The sequence below is a fragment of the Leptinotarsa decemlineata genome, unplaced genomic scaffold (genome assembly GCF_025532065.1).
Source record: "Leptinotarsa decemlineata unplaced genomic scaffold, Ldec_3_MD MMD2_tig00002082_RagTag_RagTag, whole genome shotgun sequence".
NCBI lineage: Eukaryota > Metazoa > Arthropoda > Insecta > Coleoptera > Chrysomelidae > Leptinotarsa > Leptinotarsa decemlineata.
Window position 1 is genome coordinate 9008989 of NW_027412573.1, and position 18570 is coordinate 9027558.

At 34.1% G+C, this 18570-nt stretch overlaps 1 protein-coding gene across 1 annotated transcript in view; it reads left to right on the forward strand.

The window, feature by feature from the left end:
- The first annotated feature begins 2638 nt into the window (after positions 1-2638).
- The window catches only part of LOC111504544 (uncharacterized), a 41646-nt gene continuing 25714 nt past the window's right edge, over positions 2639-18570 (forward strand). Inside the window, exons 1-3 of the mRNA XM_023159116.2 lie at positions 2639-2796; positions 12792-12901; positions 16967-17088. Coding sequence (XP_023014884.2) covers positions 2753-2796; positions 12792-12901; positions 16967-17088 — 276 coding nt within the window. The 5' untranslated portion in view covers positions 2639-2752. The remainder of the gene's footprint in view (positions 2797-12791; positions 12902-16966; positions 17089-18570) is intronic.

An 18570-nucleotide genomic window follows, 5' to 3' on the forward strand; every position in this document is an offset into this window, starting at 1 on the left:
CAGGTTCCTTGAGAAACGCAATTTTGAAGTGCAGATAATAATAATATTTAGGCAAATTGTTTTCTAAATTACAAAAAAAAATAAATGAATTGTAATTTTCACTACATAATCTTTCAGTTGCAAAGAAAATACAAGGTCTTTTCAAAAAATAAGGTGAATGTTGAAATTTCGTGGGATATGTATATTCGTTCAGGGATTTTTCAATTTTTTTAAGTTGGTACACTCGTTTCAGCTGTTTAGCATGTTTAGTTTGTTAGTGTGAGAAATAAAAGTTAGAAGTGTTTTGCGGGTTCGGCAATTTTCTGCTACCAAAAAAAATTTTGTGTAAAAATGGAAATAAGTGCTCAAATTACTTGAAGTGTTGATAGTGGCATATAGTGATTTTACTTTGAGTCTGAAAAAAGTTTATAAGTGTTTATAAGTTTATAGGCTTTTCACAGAAGGTCGAGAAGATGTAAATGACGACGCTCGCCCTGGTCGCCCCAACAACCGATGAATATGTTGAGAGAAAGTGAGAATGGCGCAAAACGCCATGAAAGGATGGCGTTTTGCGACCATTGAGGAGATACAAACCGAATACAAGTATATTATTTCTGAGAGGGACTACTTTGAAGGAGACAAAATAGGATTGATGAATGAATAAATATTTTTTGAGAAACATATTTGCCTTATTTTTTGAACAGACCTCGTATTGAGTTCATCCATTTCTATCATATTGAATGAATATATTGCATATCAATATTATCGATACAGGATTCAATCAATTATTACTGAACAATTGGTAATGCTAAAATTTTGAACGTATATTGGATATTGGGTCTGTCGGTTTCTTTTGAAATAACTAGCCATTTTTTTCCAGGAATTTACTTTATAGATATAATTTGTTTCAGTAATTCCTACGGAAAGCACTTTTTGAAAATTTTGCTGACTGTTGTTCATTTTACGTCTACAGTTTGACCTGTCTGCTTTCAGAACAAATAGTAATTTTGGCGGAGGCGACGATGTTGCAATTGTATCATGTTCATTACAGGGTTCTATCAAATTATTTAATGAATCTTCACTATAATTTGTCGATTTAGGCAATTAACGTTACACATAAACGTGCAGTTCGCTTACTGAAGCAAGAAAGTAATATGACATCGTTTTTATTTCATTTTAATTTTTTCTAGAAATGTGACAAAATGTGTAGTAGGTTCAAAAGAAAAAATATTCAAAATTCAAACAAATATCTGAATAGACTCGTACCAAAAGCTGCGTAATGACGTGTTCAATGCCACATCTTATTAGAAGAAAATATCTTGTACTTCTCGAATTGAATACCTCAAAATTATTGAACATTAACTGCCTGATAGTTGAAAACCATTTCATGCACATTTCAATAATTCCTTGTATCGGACACATACGTCTATATTTATTTTTATTAACGAAACAGATAGGAACCTATGTTGAGTGCAATATGATTAGTCCAACACGTACATGTAGAACTGAAAACAAGAATTTATTGAAAATAAAATAGAGAAATATATGAAAATAGTTTCCCGTTATCATTCCCATGAGTAATGTTTGTTTAATTTCTTTATCTGTTATTTATTTTTCGAAAATAACTTTTTCGTTATAAAAAATATTAATAATAATACCTTTTTGCCAGTATTTTCTCTTGTGCTGTAACAAAATTTTCAACGTCAAATTTTGCATTTGACTTTTCGTTTTATGTTTGGATTTATATGCCTTTTTTATATTTTACACTAACTTTGGTGAGTTTTTGTAACATATCTATTACTGTATAATGTTCACATGATCTTTATTTTGTAGATATTCTTGATAAAGGAGAAAAATATACTTTCCGAAAGCTTGAATAACAAAAAATAGTGTTTCCATAGCCCCCAGATATTGGCTGAAATACCCAAATCAAAAATAATTCATGGTTATATAATAATAACCGAAAATAGGATGCAAACAAGTGTTGCCCATCTTTGCACTTGGCTGCACCGCGCTGATGAGGCCAATAGCCAGAAACACGTGTCCGCGGTTTGCCCACTATTTTGGAGTGTTGTGTCCATGAATTTTCATTTTTGATTTATATCATACACACTCAATAACATCTATATCTTTATATATATATATATATATATATATATATATATATATATATATATATATATATTTCAATATCAAATTATACAAAAAGGATTTGAAGCTTTATAACTTTTATTAATTATCTGCGAACGCTTTCGACAGTTGGTAGTACTGTCATCTTCTTGGCCCTCCTCAGTTTGAGGAGGGCCAAGAATGCCCAAGAAGGAGACGACAGTTACTGAGTAATTGGACTCTTCAAAGGTTTATATTACACAGTAACTTTTCGGGGTGATTTTTTGTTTAGTCTTTATTGCCTAATTCTCTGTTTTTTCACATTGCGGAACGTGAAAAACCTATCAGTACGTTTTTGTTAACCAACTTCGTATTTAACTGCATCAATTACAAAAATTATTCTATGAATTAACAGCTCGACTCGGCAGCTTGTATATTTCTATGTTTGCGAAATATGATTCTGTAAAATTTTGGTAGTTTATGAAAACCCAGCTGAAAGTGGCCTTCTGAATAAACTGGACTATTCCTCATTGGCGCAAATGTGTGTCAGTATCGAAAACCTCAGTTTGTTTTCAACACAGACACGCAGGCCACGCGCAATAACAATTGAATCCAGTCAGCACGTGCTGTTCCACTTGCTACAACGTTTTGTACTAGGTCGTGAATGGCTGTTGATGAGAAAGAACACAAGGGACACAGGGAAAGGGGGTACGTATGCATTTCTTGAAATCATATGGCGCTCTTTTCGTAAATAGTTATCGAATCGGTGGTGTGCTTTTCTAGTGATATTTTCTTCTATAATTCTCATTGATTCTTCATTTTTTCACATAACTGTTAGTTCGAGAAATTACCTTGATGGTAATGAAGGTAACTATGATCGAATATATATCACATCATCTGTACTACCTATTCTCTATTCTCTTTGATGAGAACATTTCATTTGACCCTTACGTTCTCTTAGTGTCTCCCTAAGTAATTTTCATTGCACCTATTTTACTATCATTTTTGAACAGTGCATGATATTACCGATTAGTTTCTCAGCAGGATGGTGCACCTTCTCATTATGCAGCTTCAGTATGACAATTTCTGAATGATCATTTTCCTGGTCGCTGGATTGGCAGAAAAGGTACTACAGAATGGCCACTAAGGTTTCCGGATCTCACTCATGTAGATTTCTTTCTATGGCCCCATTTGAAGTCTAAAGTGTATGAGATACAATCAACATTAGAAAATTTGAGAGATGATATTATGAGGCATTGCAGAGAAATAACTCCCGAGATTCACAACCAGTGAGGGAGGCAAAGGAAGCTCGTTTATACCATTGTATGAAAGCTTTTGAACATTTACTATAGCGCTTTTTTCGTAAATAGTTATCGAATCGGCGGTGTGTGCTCTTCTAGTGAAATTTTTTTCTAGAATTCTCATTGATTCTTCATTCTTTCACATAACTTTCAGTTCGAGAAATTACCTTGGTAATGAAGGTAACTATAACTGAATATATGCCACAGCATCTCTACTATCTATTTTCTATTCTCTTTCATGAGAAAATTTCATTTGATCCTTACGATCTCTGTAATATTCACGGTACTTATTTTATTTTTAAACAGTGGCTTTTCCTAAACATTTATCTTTGGAATGCCTATGATTGTTTAGCTCTTGCTTAACCTCTGAGGTTTGGAGGTTTGTTTATTTCTTATTTGGGTATCTATGTTATTACTATGTAGATTACCTGTTTATCTGCTCTCAGTTTTCATGATTCACCTGAACGTCCTGAAGGATCACTTGCGACCTTTGTGCAACTGGATTAACACTTTCTTGGATAAAAGTTGGTAAATTATCGAGCTGTTGAGACGGATTTCCACCAAACGGAGTTGCTTGCAACTGGTAGTGGTTTTTAAAAACAGAAACGAAAAACTTGTTTTAGTTTGGAAAACAAATTCGAAACACAATTCCATCTTACAGATAAAAACTAGTCTAAGCCGCATGTTTTGTTGTCAACTGTTTTCTGCCGTTTCCAATAGATGAACAGCAATTAAAAAATTGCTGCATTATCAACTATATATTCCTTTTTTTTCGCACATATTTTGCAGAGGAAAATCAAATATCATTTTTGTTTGAGATGAACAACAATACAACAAATCAATGGAAATAGCCAGCCTAGTTCCGATAATCAAAATTTACACCCACCACAGAATAACAAAAAAATATATATGTTTGAAATATGTTTTTTCCGTTAATCAGCTATCGCACTCCTATGAACGACAACCCTCAGAAGTCGAAACTTGTGCGAGCTAGGGACTAACGAGGTCTTACTTTTCAACCTGTGATTCCTAACAATTCAAATAAAGTTATAATGTCGCCGACCATTTTCACATAGCGAATTTAGTTTACCAAAACCCAGACAGAGAAAATGTTCCTTCGCCATTATATTTAAGTACACATTTAAACTTTTGGTGAAAGAAACATTATTGGAATGATTTTGAATTATTTGTCTTATACCGATAGAACTAACCAGTATATAAATCTAAAGAAATGAACTTTAAATTTTCAAGCCCGAATAGAATGATAATCCTATAGAGGATTATTTACTCATGAATTTTTCAAACGTTTAAATTCGAATATTCGTACATTCTCAATGTATTTCATGTTGAAGTAGCACTTCTTTATATTAAGTGTGAATAAAAGTGAACTCCACCCACTTCCGAAATAAGTATCATTCGTTAATGTTCAATTAGTGTAATGAACTCAATTCATCATTCTTGACACAATCGATTTAAATACGAATTGCTAAACCGCATGATAAACTATATTATAAAATGCAAACTATCAATCCTTTTGTGAAATGGTTGCTCTGTCCACTTAGTCGACTTGAGAGGCATATATCAGATTCCAACTTCTTTGTTGTCTCTAAGGGACACTTCGGTTTCCCCCTCGAGAAATAAAGATAAATGCAATCAATTATCAGCCTTTGCTCAATCGAAATTAAGTATACACTCGCCAATTTCTATTCAGAAATTAACTCCAATGTAATCGATAACAGTCAATCTCAAAGTTGGCAGTTTCGGCGGCTTGTCTCGCATTGTTACGATGACCTCCTGACCTAGATGAAACCTCCATATCAGAGCAACTTTGACTCATTCTTGTCCAACACTTCAGGAGTCATGATCGAGTATAATGTAGCACGACATTATTTAATTATGTTTCAGTTGAAAGAAGGAAATTTTTTCCGCCGACGGAAAAAGTTTCGAAGAGCTCTGAATTTACTTTGTTTTCGGGACATTCTGTTCACATGATTTGAATGATTTTACAATTTTAGATTGATTGGACACTATATCATTATTACATTAAGGATTGTAATCTCCCTATAAATTGACACCTGTCGGATATAATCCAACGCCTTCGGTGGTAATAACCAGGGGAATAGTTGCTTTCTGATATATGTCAGTCCATTAACCTACAGTATACATGAGTTGAGACTGACCTGAACAAATTGTTCCTTTAGATGATTTAATTTTATCAACCTATCACTTTTCCTGATCACTAGAAATCTTCTAGATGCGTATTTCACCAACCAAGTCGGTGTTGTTCGTCATTCGGCTTCGATCGATTCAGAGAAATATACAGATTACCACTGCCTGTGACGAACACCAGCAACTTTTCTGGTAGAGGCTCAAGTGACATGGTTAATTTGATGAATATTTGAGAATTGAAAGATGCTGCCAGGCAAATCTTCTCGATTTTACAGAAATATTATACCCAGACAATGAAACATGAACCAACAATTTCAGCTCACGCAAAACAGAATATTAATTGAAAGAAATGTCATTGATAGCTCAGGAAGAACACAAATTGGTAGTTTCACAAACTACACTTAAACGATTTGATCTCCACTAACTTTATTGAAAATAATCATAACATGTTTCGCTAAAACATTAGCTTTTTCAAATGATTAATGTTTCTTTGAATTATTAATCATTTGAAAAAGCTAATGTTTTAGCGAAACATGTTATGATTATTTTCAATAAAGTTAGTGGAGATCAAATCGTTTAAGTGTAGTTTGTGAAATTACTATGGATCTTCATCAAGTAACGGCCGAATCAATCAGAAAAAAAAAAAAAAAAAAAAAAAAACAAATTGGTAGGTCTAAACTTATAGGTTTGTTAGGTTCCTTATGAGTGAAGAAACATACGAATATTGAGAAAAATGGGACACAGAGACATAGTTGAAAGAAATGAGTCACTGATATGTATTGGGTTGTGGAACTGTACCCTGTTGAATACAAATACAGACGACTTTCAGAGTTATAAACTAGTTCATTTCATATCTCGAAGACGCCAACTTGGTTGGAGAAACACATGTAGAGAAGAGTGTGGCAGTTTTTTTGTTTGGAGAAAGTGGTTCTTTTTAACTTATTCGGTAACTCATATTTCGTCGGATTTCTTTGATTTACTTCCTATATTAGTTGAGCGATGCCAAATTCTATCAATTAGTTTATTGGTACGACTTTGAACCAGATACATTTTTTGATGATACTACGAGAAGTAGAGTAAATGGATGTATGGAAATATTATTATTTTCTCAGAGGAAAGAAAATCTTGCTGACTGAATTCAACAGATTCTACCTGAATGATAACTGTTTGTAGTTACCCGAAATCTTGATTTTGGTGACCCATGATATCTTCGATAGCATGACATATTTTCTCAAAGAAATTCTAGCTTTCAGATGTGAATATTCATTTACTAATAGTTTTTCATAGCTGTTTACTACTCCAACAGATAAAACAACACAACGATGGACTGCATATACAAACCAAAAAATTAACAAACATCTTCAAACCCTTGATCATCAACATCAATTACAAACCGAACACGAAAATAACACATAAAATAAACAGGTATGAAAAAGAGGTTGACAAAAACCTAAACGGAATGTACAGCATACAATGCTTGGACTGTAACAAATTCTATATCGGACAACCAAGAAAAAACTGATCCAAAGGTACGACGAGCACAAAGAAGCATGCATAAACCCAATAACATATAAATCAAACCTCGCAACACACTCCATACAAAACAAACATAACTTTCCCCAACCAGAAAACATCAAACTCATAAAACAAGTCAATAAAGGAAACCGTATGGGACATCTGGGAAAACCTAAACATCCATACATTCAAAAGTCATAATTCACTTATCGAGAAACAAATATAATTCAATACATAACAAGACCTGATATTCAATATACTACACAATACACATTCCTAGAAACCATGAACCTAGAGAAACACCAACACAAAGAACATTACCTGATGTAACCCAACTACAGGCAAATTTAAAGAGACATCTTGATGAAAGGGAAGGACAAATACCTGCATTAAGGCTTTCTAACCGTATAAAAGAACAAACAAGAAGAAAAAACTTCAGTTTGAGAAGAGCCATGAAGCCTGCAGACTGCTATCGAAAGCGCTCGGATATAATTAGAAGTTATTAAAGCTTCAAATCCTTTTTGTGAACAAGTGTTAATATTAAAATACTATAGTATGGTATATTTCTTGACTTTCCTGAAGTCAAAGGTTATGCTCAGAGGGTATGAATAATGGATCATTAAAATAAATAAGTTCATCAGAGATGTGGAGGCATGGAGGGCAAGCGTAAGCAGCTTGAGAGGCATTAAAGTAGAATATGGTGAATGGTGGGAAAAATGTATTGAAATTAAGAAAGAGAATGTAAGTTTGAACACTAAATAATTTTTTCTGTTCCTGTTTTCTATATTTTCGTTTAAAACAAAACTGATAATTTATTCAGCTTTTCCATTGAGTAGCGAAAATTTTTAATATACAGGGTGTAACTGGATAAGTGTGAAACATTCAAGGAGGTGATTCCTCATCGAAAAAAAGATAGGATCTTTCATATAAAGAAATTTCATTGGATCATTCCTTGTTAAAATACAGCTCCTTGAAGGGGGTACATAAAATTTGTATAACAATTTTTTTCACAAGCACTGAAAAAGTTACAATATTGAAATTAACCTGACGTTTTGTACTACCAAAAAGACAGTTAGCCAGAAATTTATTTGGTTTACCCCATGGTTGTGAGGGGTGGAAAACGCAACCCCTAAAATTTATTCCAATGTAACTTTTTGTCTTATTATTTGTTTACCGTTTAAAAATTTATTTCTGATAGCCTGTTTAATTCTAAACAAAAAATGTCTCTTGGGTGTTTTGACCAAAATAAACCAGTTCGCAGCAAAAAATTATTTTAGGAACAACTACAGAGATACATCGTCATAAATGCGAAAATACGAAACTAATATATCTAGTAGGTCGCTATTAGCGATAGTGACAATTAAATTGGTGTGACGCTGTCAGTTTATGAATTTTCGAAATTGAATTAATACTAATTGTGTGTTGTTGTTCTGATCTTAATTTGTTACTGTAATAATTCACTTGTTATTGAAATGGCATACACAAATGAGGAAATGGCTGATATGCATTACGTTTACGGACTGTCGCAGGGGAATGGGTTAGAAGCTTCTGGAAGATATGCTGAAATCTATCCTCAACGGCAGCATCCTTCACATGGAATATTTGCTCGACTTCATCAACGATTACGAGAATATGGTTCATTCGACAAAAAAACGCAGGATTGTGGTCGCCATCCAGAGATATGAACACCACATCTTGAGGAAGCAGTACTTAATTTGATTGAAGAACAACCTACTACCAGTACTAGAAAGATTGCTTTCCAGCTAAATGTTGATCATATGACGGTATTTCGAATTTTAAAGGAACAACTCTTATACCCTTACCATCTGCAACGAGTACAGGCACTGTTACCGCGAGACTTTCCGAACCGTCTTGAGTTTTGCAATTGGATGCTGGAAATGATTAGAAGAAATTGTGACTTTCTGAAGACGATAGAATTCACAGACAAGATTATTAATTTTCATAATTACCACATATGGGCTGATGAAAACCCTCACGCAGTTGTCGAAACTAACCATCAAGAACAGTTTTCTCTTAACGTGTGGCTCGGAGTTATTGGTGATGATTTAATTGGGCCTCATTTTCTACCTCCTCGATTAAATGGTGAGGCATACGTTCAAGTTTTAAAAGAAGTGCATCCAGTACTGCTGAAGGAAGTTCCTTTGGGCGTCAGAAGGGATTTGTTTGTATGCATGATGGGGCTCCCGCCCATTTTAGTCAAGTAGCACGTCGAGGAGGACCACAGAACTGGCCCGCTCGATCCCCGAATCTCAATCCTCTCGATTTCTCATACTCGCACTCCTGACAAAAAGTTACATTGGAAATGAATTTTAGGGGTTGCGTTTTCCACCCCTTACAACCATGGGGTAAACCAAATAATTTACTGGCTAAGTTTTTTTTTGGTAGTACAAAACGTCAGGTTGATTTCAATATTGTAACTTTTTCAGTGCTTGTGAAAAAAATTGTTATACAAATTTTATGTACCCCCTTTAAGGGGCTGTATTTTAACAAGGGATGCTCCAATGAAGTTTCTTTATATGAAAGATCCTATCTTTTTTTCGATGGGGAATCACCTCCTTAAATGTTTTACACTTATTCAGTACACCCTGTACACAGTGGAGAACAATCAACGAGGAAAGTAAAGTCGTATGAATCAATTGAAAAACGTTTCAAAGAATTGTGAATGTATTCGTAGGAAAATCATTCAGCTCGATCTACTGTTATATGTAAGTAGTCTAATATTGTCAATTTGTGTATGATATTACCTCGTTGACATATATAACTATCTTGATATAAATCATGTGAAGCACGTTCGTGTTATTTATTGTGGTGAAATTGCACGCACTATCATTCCTAGTATTCAATTTACAGTTTATGTAGGGGTTAACCTAATTGTCCTTTAATCGGCGGACTTGCATATTGAATTCAATCTACATTGAAAACAACTACATTTCTGTATAATTTTATTTAATTCATATATTGTTATTGACCACATATTTTAAATTTATGTATTCATTTGTTATTTTTTTCTTTTCACATATGATCATATATTTTGTATATGACACAAGTCCCAAGGTTATTATTAGTTTATTTAGAAGTTTGTTTATTATTTCCGATGTATACAGGGTGTTTCAAACTCGATCCTCACCATTGAAATCTCGGAAACTATGAGAGGTACGAAAATGGTTGGCTTCATTTTTCAAAGGATCCGAAAATGAATTGCACTTTCACATTGGCCCTTTTTCCCTGCTTGATAATGTTTTTTTCAGATTTTCTATCCGACGTTTTGTCTTCCGGCCACCATCATCAACTTTATTTTTTCTTGAAGGCGCTACATTGGATTCTTTCCGTTTTGAATAGAACCAGATTTCACCTTTTCAATGATGTATCATAAGTTATCATTCATTGGGAGATATTGAAAAAATTAATTCTTATCATAATAGACTTTGAGGTTTCTAAATTTGACTTTAAATTTGTTACACTCAATGACATTTTGTTATTGTAGAAGTCATTGAATTTTTGGCGAAAAATGGTTTTCACGAATGAAGAAAAAAGAGATATAATACAAATTTAATACAAATACGATAGAAACAGTGTTAGGATATCGGAAATGTATTTAAACTTGTATCCCGAAAGACGACAACGAACTATGTTCAAGTTATTGGATCAAAATCTCACCGAGTTTGGTTCGTTTGAAAAGCCAATGAAATTTGACGTGTAGATTTTCCCGGGTTCATGTTTATTTGCAAATTATTAATTTTTATTCAAAAGGTCTCATATTTTCATATATCCCTGAAGATCTTCAAAAATAGTTGTATGAATTATGTATCTTTGAGGTTAAAATTTCTGAGTAACTCATTTGCCATTTCCATCATTGATTCACGTGACCCCTTATTATCATCATCAATTTGTCTTCAATATCTTTTGCACCTGAAGAAATTGATGGGAAAACATCAGTTTATTCTACATCGAGCAAAATTCTCCTAAATTACTGGTTTTTAAAATGTTGAAAAGAATCCATCAAAAACTAGACCAGAAAATACCATAAATAAATCCGTTCCACTTTTCTTATCTGCCTCGCTATAAATTGAATCACCTGAAATTGCGTGCCGGAATACTCCCTATAAACACAGTGAACTTGATGTGAAGTTTTATCGAACACTTTCATTTGGCAAACACCGGCAACCGCTAAAATTAGTTACAGTAAATCTAGATAATGGTAAATCGAATAACATAAAAAAACTGAAAGAGGCGGAAACTAGAAGCAATGTCAATTGAAACATTATTTCACTCCACACCTACACAGAACTTATGAGGTGAATTTCACAAAAAATGCTGTAGTATCGAACATGATTTGAAATGAAAACGAAAGTATTGAAAAGAACATTTTTATGTACTTTACTTTCATATAATAATTCACAGAATCACAACGTGTGTTTGAGTATACAATCTTGCTTTTGTTTACACCTAGCTTTAGTACATACAGTGCTTCTTGAATATATCAACAAATAGGATTATAATAATTTTCGCAAATTGATTATTTATATCATAATGATGCTTGAAAGAAAATTCTGATATTTTCATGATTTCAATCGAAATCTTCCAACTAATTATAACTGACATCATAAGAAAAACAATTCAACAGGAGGAACATATTCAATTCTAACTGGACTTTGGGTTTTTGTTTTGAATTTTTCAATACTTTCTATACCATTCTCTTTCAACTGTAATACTTTTTAGTCACGATATTCGAGAGGAACATATAACTTAATCGTTACTCTTCATGAATAAAAAGTTGAACTTTTGGGATCAATTACTTCGAGAGGTGGAACATTTTTTTTCTCACTGACCAAACTTTGGACTATACAGTCAGCTCTTTAAAATCTACTTTTCAAAATTTTCGTCCTTTGTCAAACATTTCGGGAGTCTACAACAATTTTCGTCATCTGGCAATCCTGATAACTGTTCTATTAAACTGGTGGTAGAAATTGGGACATTCTTTCTCTTCACCAGTTCTTCATCTTCTGACTTTTCATACATGCCTCGTCTTTACAGTCGTTCTTTCTTGATTCACCTGCACTTTTTTGACCAATTCTTGACTCTGCTGTGGGTATACTTTGTTTCCAGTGCTATCTAGTTTCTATCATCTGTTTTTTTCTTTCTTCCTCAAATTGAAAGGGATATATTTTTCACGAAAGAATAATTTTTGGAAAAGAAGCTTTTTGGCTTTCAACTTCCGAAGGATGGAAAAAAAGAAATTAAGTTCAGTGATATACAGAACTTACTCTCAGATACAAATTGTAAGAAAAAGCCCTCCTCAAACAACTACTTTAACATGAACTTTCGAACATTGTTGTTTCGAAAGTACTTTCGAAACAACAAAGAAAAAGCGATATTCCTATAATTTAATGTTCATATGAATGCAGGCTGGAAGTGATTGATGACAGAGGCAGATCAGTTCTTTTACCATTTTGTAAGATGAAGATGCCAAGTTACCACAGTATAACCTTTTTGTAACTGTAAAGTTGATGACAGCTTTGCTTATAGATTTTCTAATTTTTCTGTAGTCTGACATTGTTGATTTTGGTACCGAAAAATTTCTTGGGATATAAATATGAGAGCAGGAACAAAATGATGGAGATTTATAGCAAAAGACAATTGTTTTCATAGTCAAAAGTAATGACTACTTTTTCTGATCAACTTTCTAATTATTTTCAGCGAGAAGAGAGTTCAAAACGTTCAGCATTCGAAGGATGAACATTGGAGATCTGCTTTTCCACCAAACATTACTGTAGATGAACTATGGTTGTACAGAAAAAGAAAACCAAGTGAGTTGTATTTATTAATGGAAAGTGTATACGGCATTCTTTCCTTCTCCTCAGGCGTATACGTTATGAATTTTCAAGTATTGAACAAGTCCATCACATACCTAATTCTCCAGTCAAGGGAATTTTTGACAGTTTATTATTTGTGAAATCGAATTTTCATGCCCGCAACAACCACTGATTCTAAACACCAGAACTGCAACACTTTTCTCGACGCGCTTTTCCCTAACCACGTTGGCATCTTCAGGTGACGAAGTAGACTAATTCTTAACATAACGTAATAGGGGAGCCCAAGCGGAGATTTCGGGATTTACTAAAGAGCGGCAGATCAATATACAGGGGCATACCTTGTACCCGGTTAAGTACCTCCACCAAATATGAGCCCCATATATAAGGTTGCCTGTGAGGGATAAAGGATCAGATTAGCGCGTCAGATTAAGGTAGGGTGAGTTAATTACCTGCTAAAAAGTGTATATTTCAGTAATCTGACAATTTGAGAGTGACGTAAAGGAAGGGGAGGGCAGCAAAGTTGTAAAAAAATAACCTCATTTCGACATTCTCGAGCGTAGCTAATTTTTTTTTATTTCGAAGGAAATAATTCAAGGATAACAAAAATTATATATTCTGACGATTTCCGCAAGCCGAAATAACAAAAATTCATCGATAAAGTTTAATGCTTGCAGCTGTGTGATACCTATATTTCCCTCTCAGAGTTTCTATTCCTCTATTCTCTATTCACTTTTTCTCTATCAATTACTCTCTCACTCCGTCCCTACTCTGAATTCTGTTGCCATGACGCCATCACATGACACATCACAGTTGATCACAGAGACTCGTTTGTGATGAAGATGAAGATGATGATTAATTAATCAATTAATTGATGGATGTAGCCGTTACTACGTGGTAGGAAATCATAATGAAGAAAAGAGAAAATGAACTTTCTATGTTTTTTACTACTTTTATTTGTAAGTAACGTTACTGCAGTTTCGTCCTATAAGGACATTTTCAAACTCATACAATATATAAGGACATTTTCAAACTTATATAATTTACATTTCAAACTTATATAATATATAAGTTTGAAAATGTCCTTATAGGACGAAACTGCAGTAACGTTAGTTACAAATAAAAGTGGTAAAAAACATAGAAAGTTTAATTTCTCTTTTCTTCATTGATTAATCAATTGTTTATAAAAAATTAAATATTTTTGATCATTTAAAAAATATTTTCTTATAAATACAAGTATTCTACTTAAAAAAACATATACTTTTCATTTGCATGCTATTTCCTGAGCTTTTCAATTAATTAAGTTCAATGAATAAAAAAAAATATTGTTTTTGTCAGATTAAGCGAATTTCTCTAGATAATCGTCAGATTATGAGACAGCACGTCTAAAACATAGAGATGAACCATATATATCTTAATCTGACGTGCTTGGGTATTTCAAAATGGCGGTTTTTTTGCACATTATAATAGTGGTCGCGAGTTTGCGTCAGATCAAAATCGTCAGATTATTGAATGAGAGCTTCTTTTTGTTGCACTCAACACCCCCTTAGAAAATCTGACGCGCTCGATTAAATTTATTTTCTGTTCATTTTTAACCCTTACGTACAACCACCCACATCATGCAAACGATCAGATTAACATACCAACATTATTAAAAATACGTAGGACATTGATGCTATCAATATCTGATGCGCTCGAGTATGTCCATGCAACAGTATTTTGTACATATTTAAAAATCTATAGCCGCTTCCTCCACCGTTGAAAAGGTATATATACATTATATTAAATGTTTTTCTTCTTATCATCTGAGTTCTGCAACCTTATATGTCTCAATGACGCTCAAGTAAATCCCCATTTTGCATCGTGGGCTCCCCTGATATCGGATATATGCTGCGTGTTCTCTGGAATGAATTTTATTAGCTGGCTTAATATCACCGATATATTTTCAAGAATCATATCAGTAAGATAACCTGAAAATTTGTTGAAGTGGGCAAGAAGTTTGGAAACCTGGCTACATTCAGGTTCAACTTTGAAAAAATGCGATCTAATTCTTGAGTGTATCTGTTTGAATTCATTCACGTGTGATATGGACAATGATGATGTCAGCTATCAGGAATATATCTTGGAGTACTGGTATTTTTTCCACAGATATCAAATTCTAGACTCTGGTTACTTTCAATCACTAAGACATACAAGAATGGTAACTTTTCGTTTTTTCAATTCCACATGTGAACTCAATATTCGGGTATCTGTGGTAAAGAGTCCTCTACCGCTGTAGATTTACCTCCCCTCCACATTTTTATGGAGAGAGAGAGAGAGAGAGGCTAGATGGACTGCATATAGATTTGTGCACATTGCCAATTGCTCAAATAAATTCAGTGCAGAGTGCAACAATCTGTTGGTTGACACTGGAAGTCACAGCATTCTGGAAATGACCTTTGAGTTTATGCCTCAAGCTATCAACTACGAACTGCCTTATAAAGTACTGTTTCCGAGTACAGAGCACTGGATCCACCGGGAGAAGGAAATATTAAGAGCAGATAGTTGTTGGTTCACAGATGGATCAAAAACACCTTCCGGTTCTGGTGCAGGCGTTTTCAGTCGCAGATCCAGGACAGAGATATCAACCTAACCTAACCTAATCTAACCTAACCTAAGTGACTGTATTTCAAGCGGAAATTTACGCTGTTGAATTGTGTGCGGAGAGATTGGAAGAATCCAACCTCATACACAAGTCAATAAAAATATTCTCGGACAGTCAAGCGGCGTTGGAAGCTCTTGGCTCCTACCGAGCAACGTTTAAATTGGTAGCAAATCGCCAAAAACGACTCGCCTCGATAGAAAGACTCAACAGATTGTTTCCGGTGTGTATTCCTGGCCATACTGGCCTGGAAGGCAATGAGGCTGCTGACTCCCTTGCAAAGGAGGGTGCTGCAAGCAGCACCTGCCATTGGCATCGGCTTAGGCTTTGCCAAACAAAGATTGAACACCTGAATGGTAAGAAGATTTATAGACTTCTGGCAGAATCTTCCAGAATTGGCTCACTCCAAGGCGTTTATTCACCCTTCGAAGTTTGATACCAAACAGTTGTTGGACTACAGAAGGGATGAACTACGATGTCTAACAGGCCTTCTTGAAGATCACTGTCATTTGAAACATCATATGCAGAGACTCGGACTGTCGGAAAATAGTGTGTGTCGCTTCTGTTTGGAAACTGATGAAACAAGCAGAGCGTATACTTTGTGCCTGCTCCGCTGGGGGCTGAATCAGGTTTTTAGAGTTCGGCAGAGTTGTACTCTTACCATCTGACCTGAAAGACCACTCACCATACAAACCGATCGATTTCGTTAAGAAGCTGGGTGTATTTGGTCGAGTGTGAATAAATGTGAGCCACAATAAACCCTTGCGAGTGCCGATGGAGGGTTGAATAGACCCACTCACTTTAGACCTAACCTAACCTAAACTCACCTCTACTTCAGATTCCTAAGTGTCCGTCATTTTTGACGAAATTATTCTTCTATTTATTGAAGTGCGAGTAACTTGAAGTTTTGGTGCCTTCTCAGCAAGAGTCCATCAATCTCATTATGTTTTTTTGGTGATATTAAAAACAAGTTCTATAATATTTTCATTCACGTTTTGGGGAAGAGGAGGGTCTGACCCCTGTAACCTCCCAAATTACGGCCTTGCTTTCATTGTCCTAAGTTTATATTGAAGCGTTGTAAAAATAGAGAGTCAAAAAAACTGGGGTTTGTTAGAAAATACATTAGAATGAAAAAAAAAATAATCAAGTTGAACAATTTTGTTTGTAACGGTACATAAAAAAAGCATTTTTGTAAAAGTGTCCTTGCTACCTTACAAATTTCCAATGGAAAAGTGTTTTCTTCTCAAGAAGGCTATTTTTTTTGATACTTGGTAACAAAAACCTTTCATCAATACTTAAGATCCTATCAACTGAAAATTAATAGTTGGTGATAAATAATGATTCAAAAACGGTGGAAGAAATGTGGTTGTTACCACATAATGACTAGACCCTTCAACTAAAAGTACCATATTTTTTCTCAGGTATTGCCTGTGTGGGAGACAATTTGAAAATAGGAGAAGGCTCTTTTCAGTTTTTGAAAACCGAATATAGAAGACGATTCAAGAATTTTTATGAAACACTGAAGACTCTGAATGAAGAACAGGTGAGCATTTGCTGATGTAAGAAACGTATCGATGCAGTGGTATTTCAGAGACTATTGGCGTTTGTTGTTATTGTAGATATTCATTAGCCTATTCTAAGTCTATTAGGGATATAATACTTTTCAAATTCGATGTCACGGACCAGGGTATTTTGAAAACATTTACTGAATTAAATAAAGTGAAATTGTTCATTTTTTTTAGGTTTTGAGAACGGGAAGAAATTATTTGGCTTAGTCCATACAAAATATGAAATGATTTATTTTATTTATAAGCCAAATTCATAAATACAACAATTTACGAAGTAATTATAGGGTTTGAATTACGCATAGGTCAACCTTTGCACCTCAGCGTAGCTCCGTTACAATACTGATATATACGCTGTTGAAAAAATAGAACAAATTTTAATTTTTCTCGAAAAATATTCATTGATCTTGTCTCCTTCAAAGTAGTCCCTCTCAAATATGATACACTTGGGCCAGCGTTATCCTAATCTTCGAAAAGAAGTTCTGATATGTACTTTTTGGTATGTCCTTGAGCTCCCTCAGAGAATTGGTTTTTATCTCCTCAACCGTCGCAAAACGCCGTCCTTTTATGAGTCTCTTCAATCTTGGAAACAAGAAAAAGTCGAGAGGTTAAAATCTGGTGGATACGGTGGCTGAGACACGTTCACGGTGTTGTTTTTGTCCAAAAAATTACAAACAAGCAATAGGAGTGAGCAGGTGCATTATTGTGATCCAAAAGCAGTATTGCTTCTTACAAGTGGCGCATAATTTCAAAATAATAAGTCAACAATTTCTGAGCGACACCCGTACGACGGTTTTTTTGGTCAAATTTCAGCAATTTTGGAACGAACTTCGTTGTCACATGCTTCATTCCCAAAATTTTCGAAAAAATTGCATGGAATGAGCCAACCGATATGCCGACATCCTCAGCAACTTCTCTAATAGTGATTCGACTATTCTCTATAACAATTTTCTTTACTTTGTCAACATTTTCATCGGATGCCCAACTAGCAATTTTATATTTCATAATAGTTGGGAAAAAGTTTCGGAGAAACAAATTATAAAACTGTATTTCTCTTAGAAATATTTTCAATGTGTTTATAAAACAGCTGTAACTAAGAAATTGGCACCGTTTTATAAAACATTACAGTCTTTATCAATATTTTGAAAAACCTTTTAAAAACACTACAAAACAGTTTTATAAACATTTCTAACACTCTTAAAAAGTAATTTTGTAAAAATACTTATACTTTTTCAGTAGTTCCAAGTAATCTTTGAAAAATATAATGCAGCCTGAAACGATAACAATAAAATCAAAAAGTGTTCGAAATGTTTTTTACACAAACAGTAATTTTGTATTACACACTAGGAAAATATAATAGATATGTCACCAAGTAAAAACTAACAAATAGGAAGGTTGACGCCATTTTGATAACTTCACTTTTGTACTCATGAAACCGTTAAACACATTGTGCTTTAAAG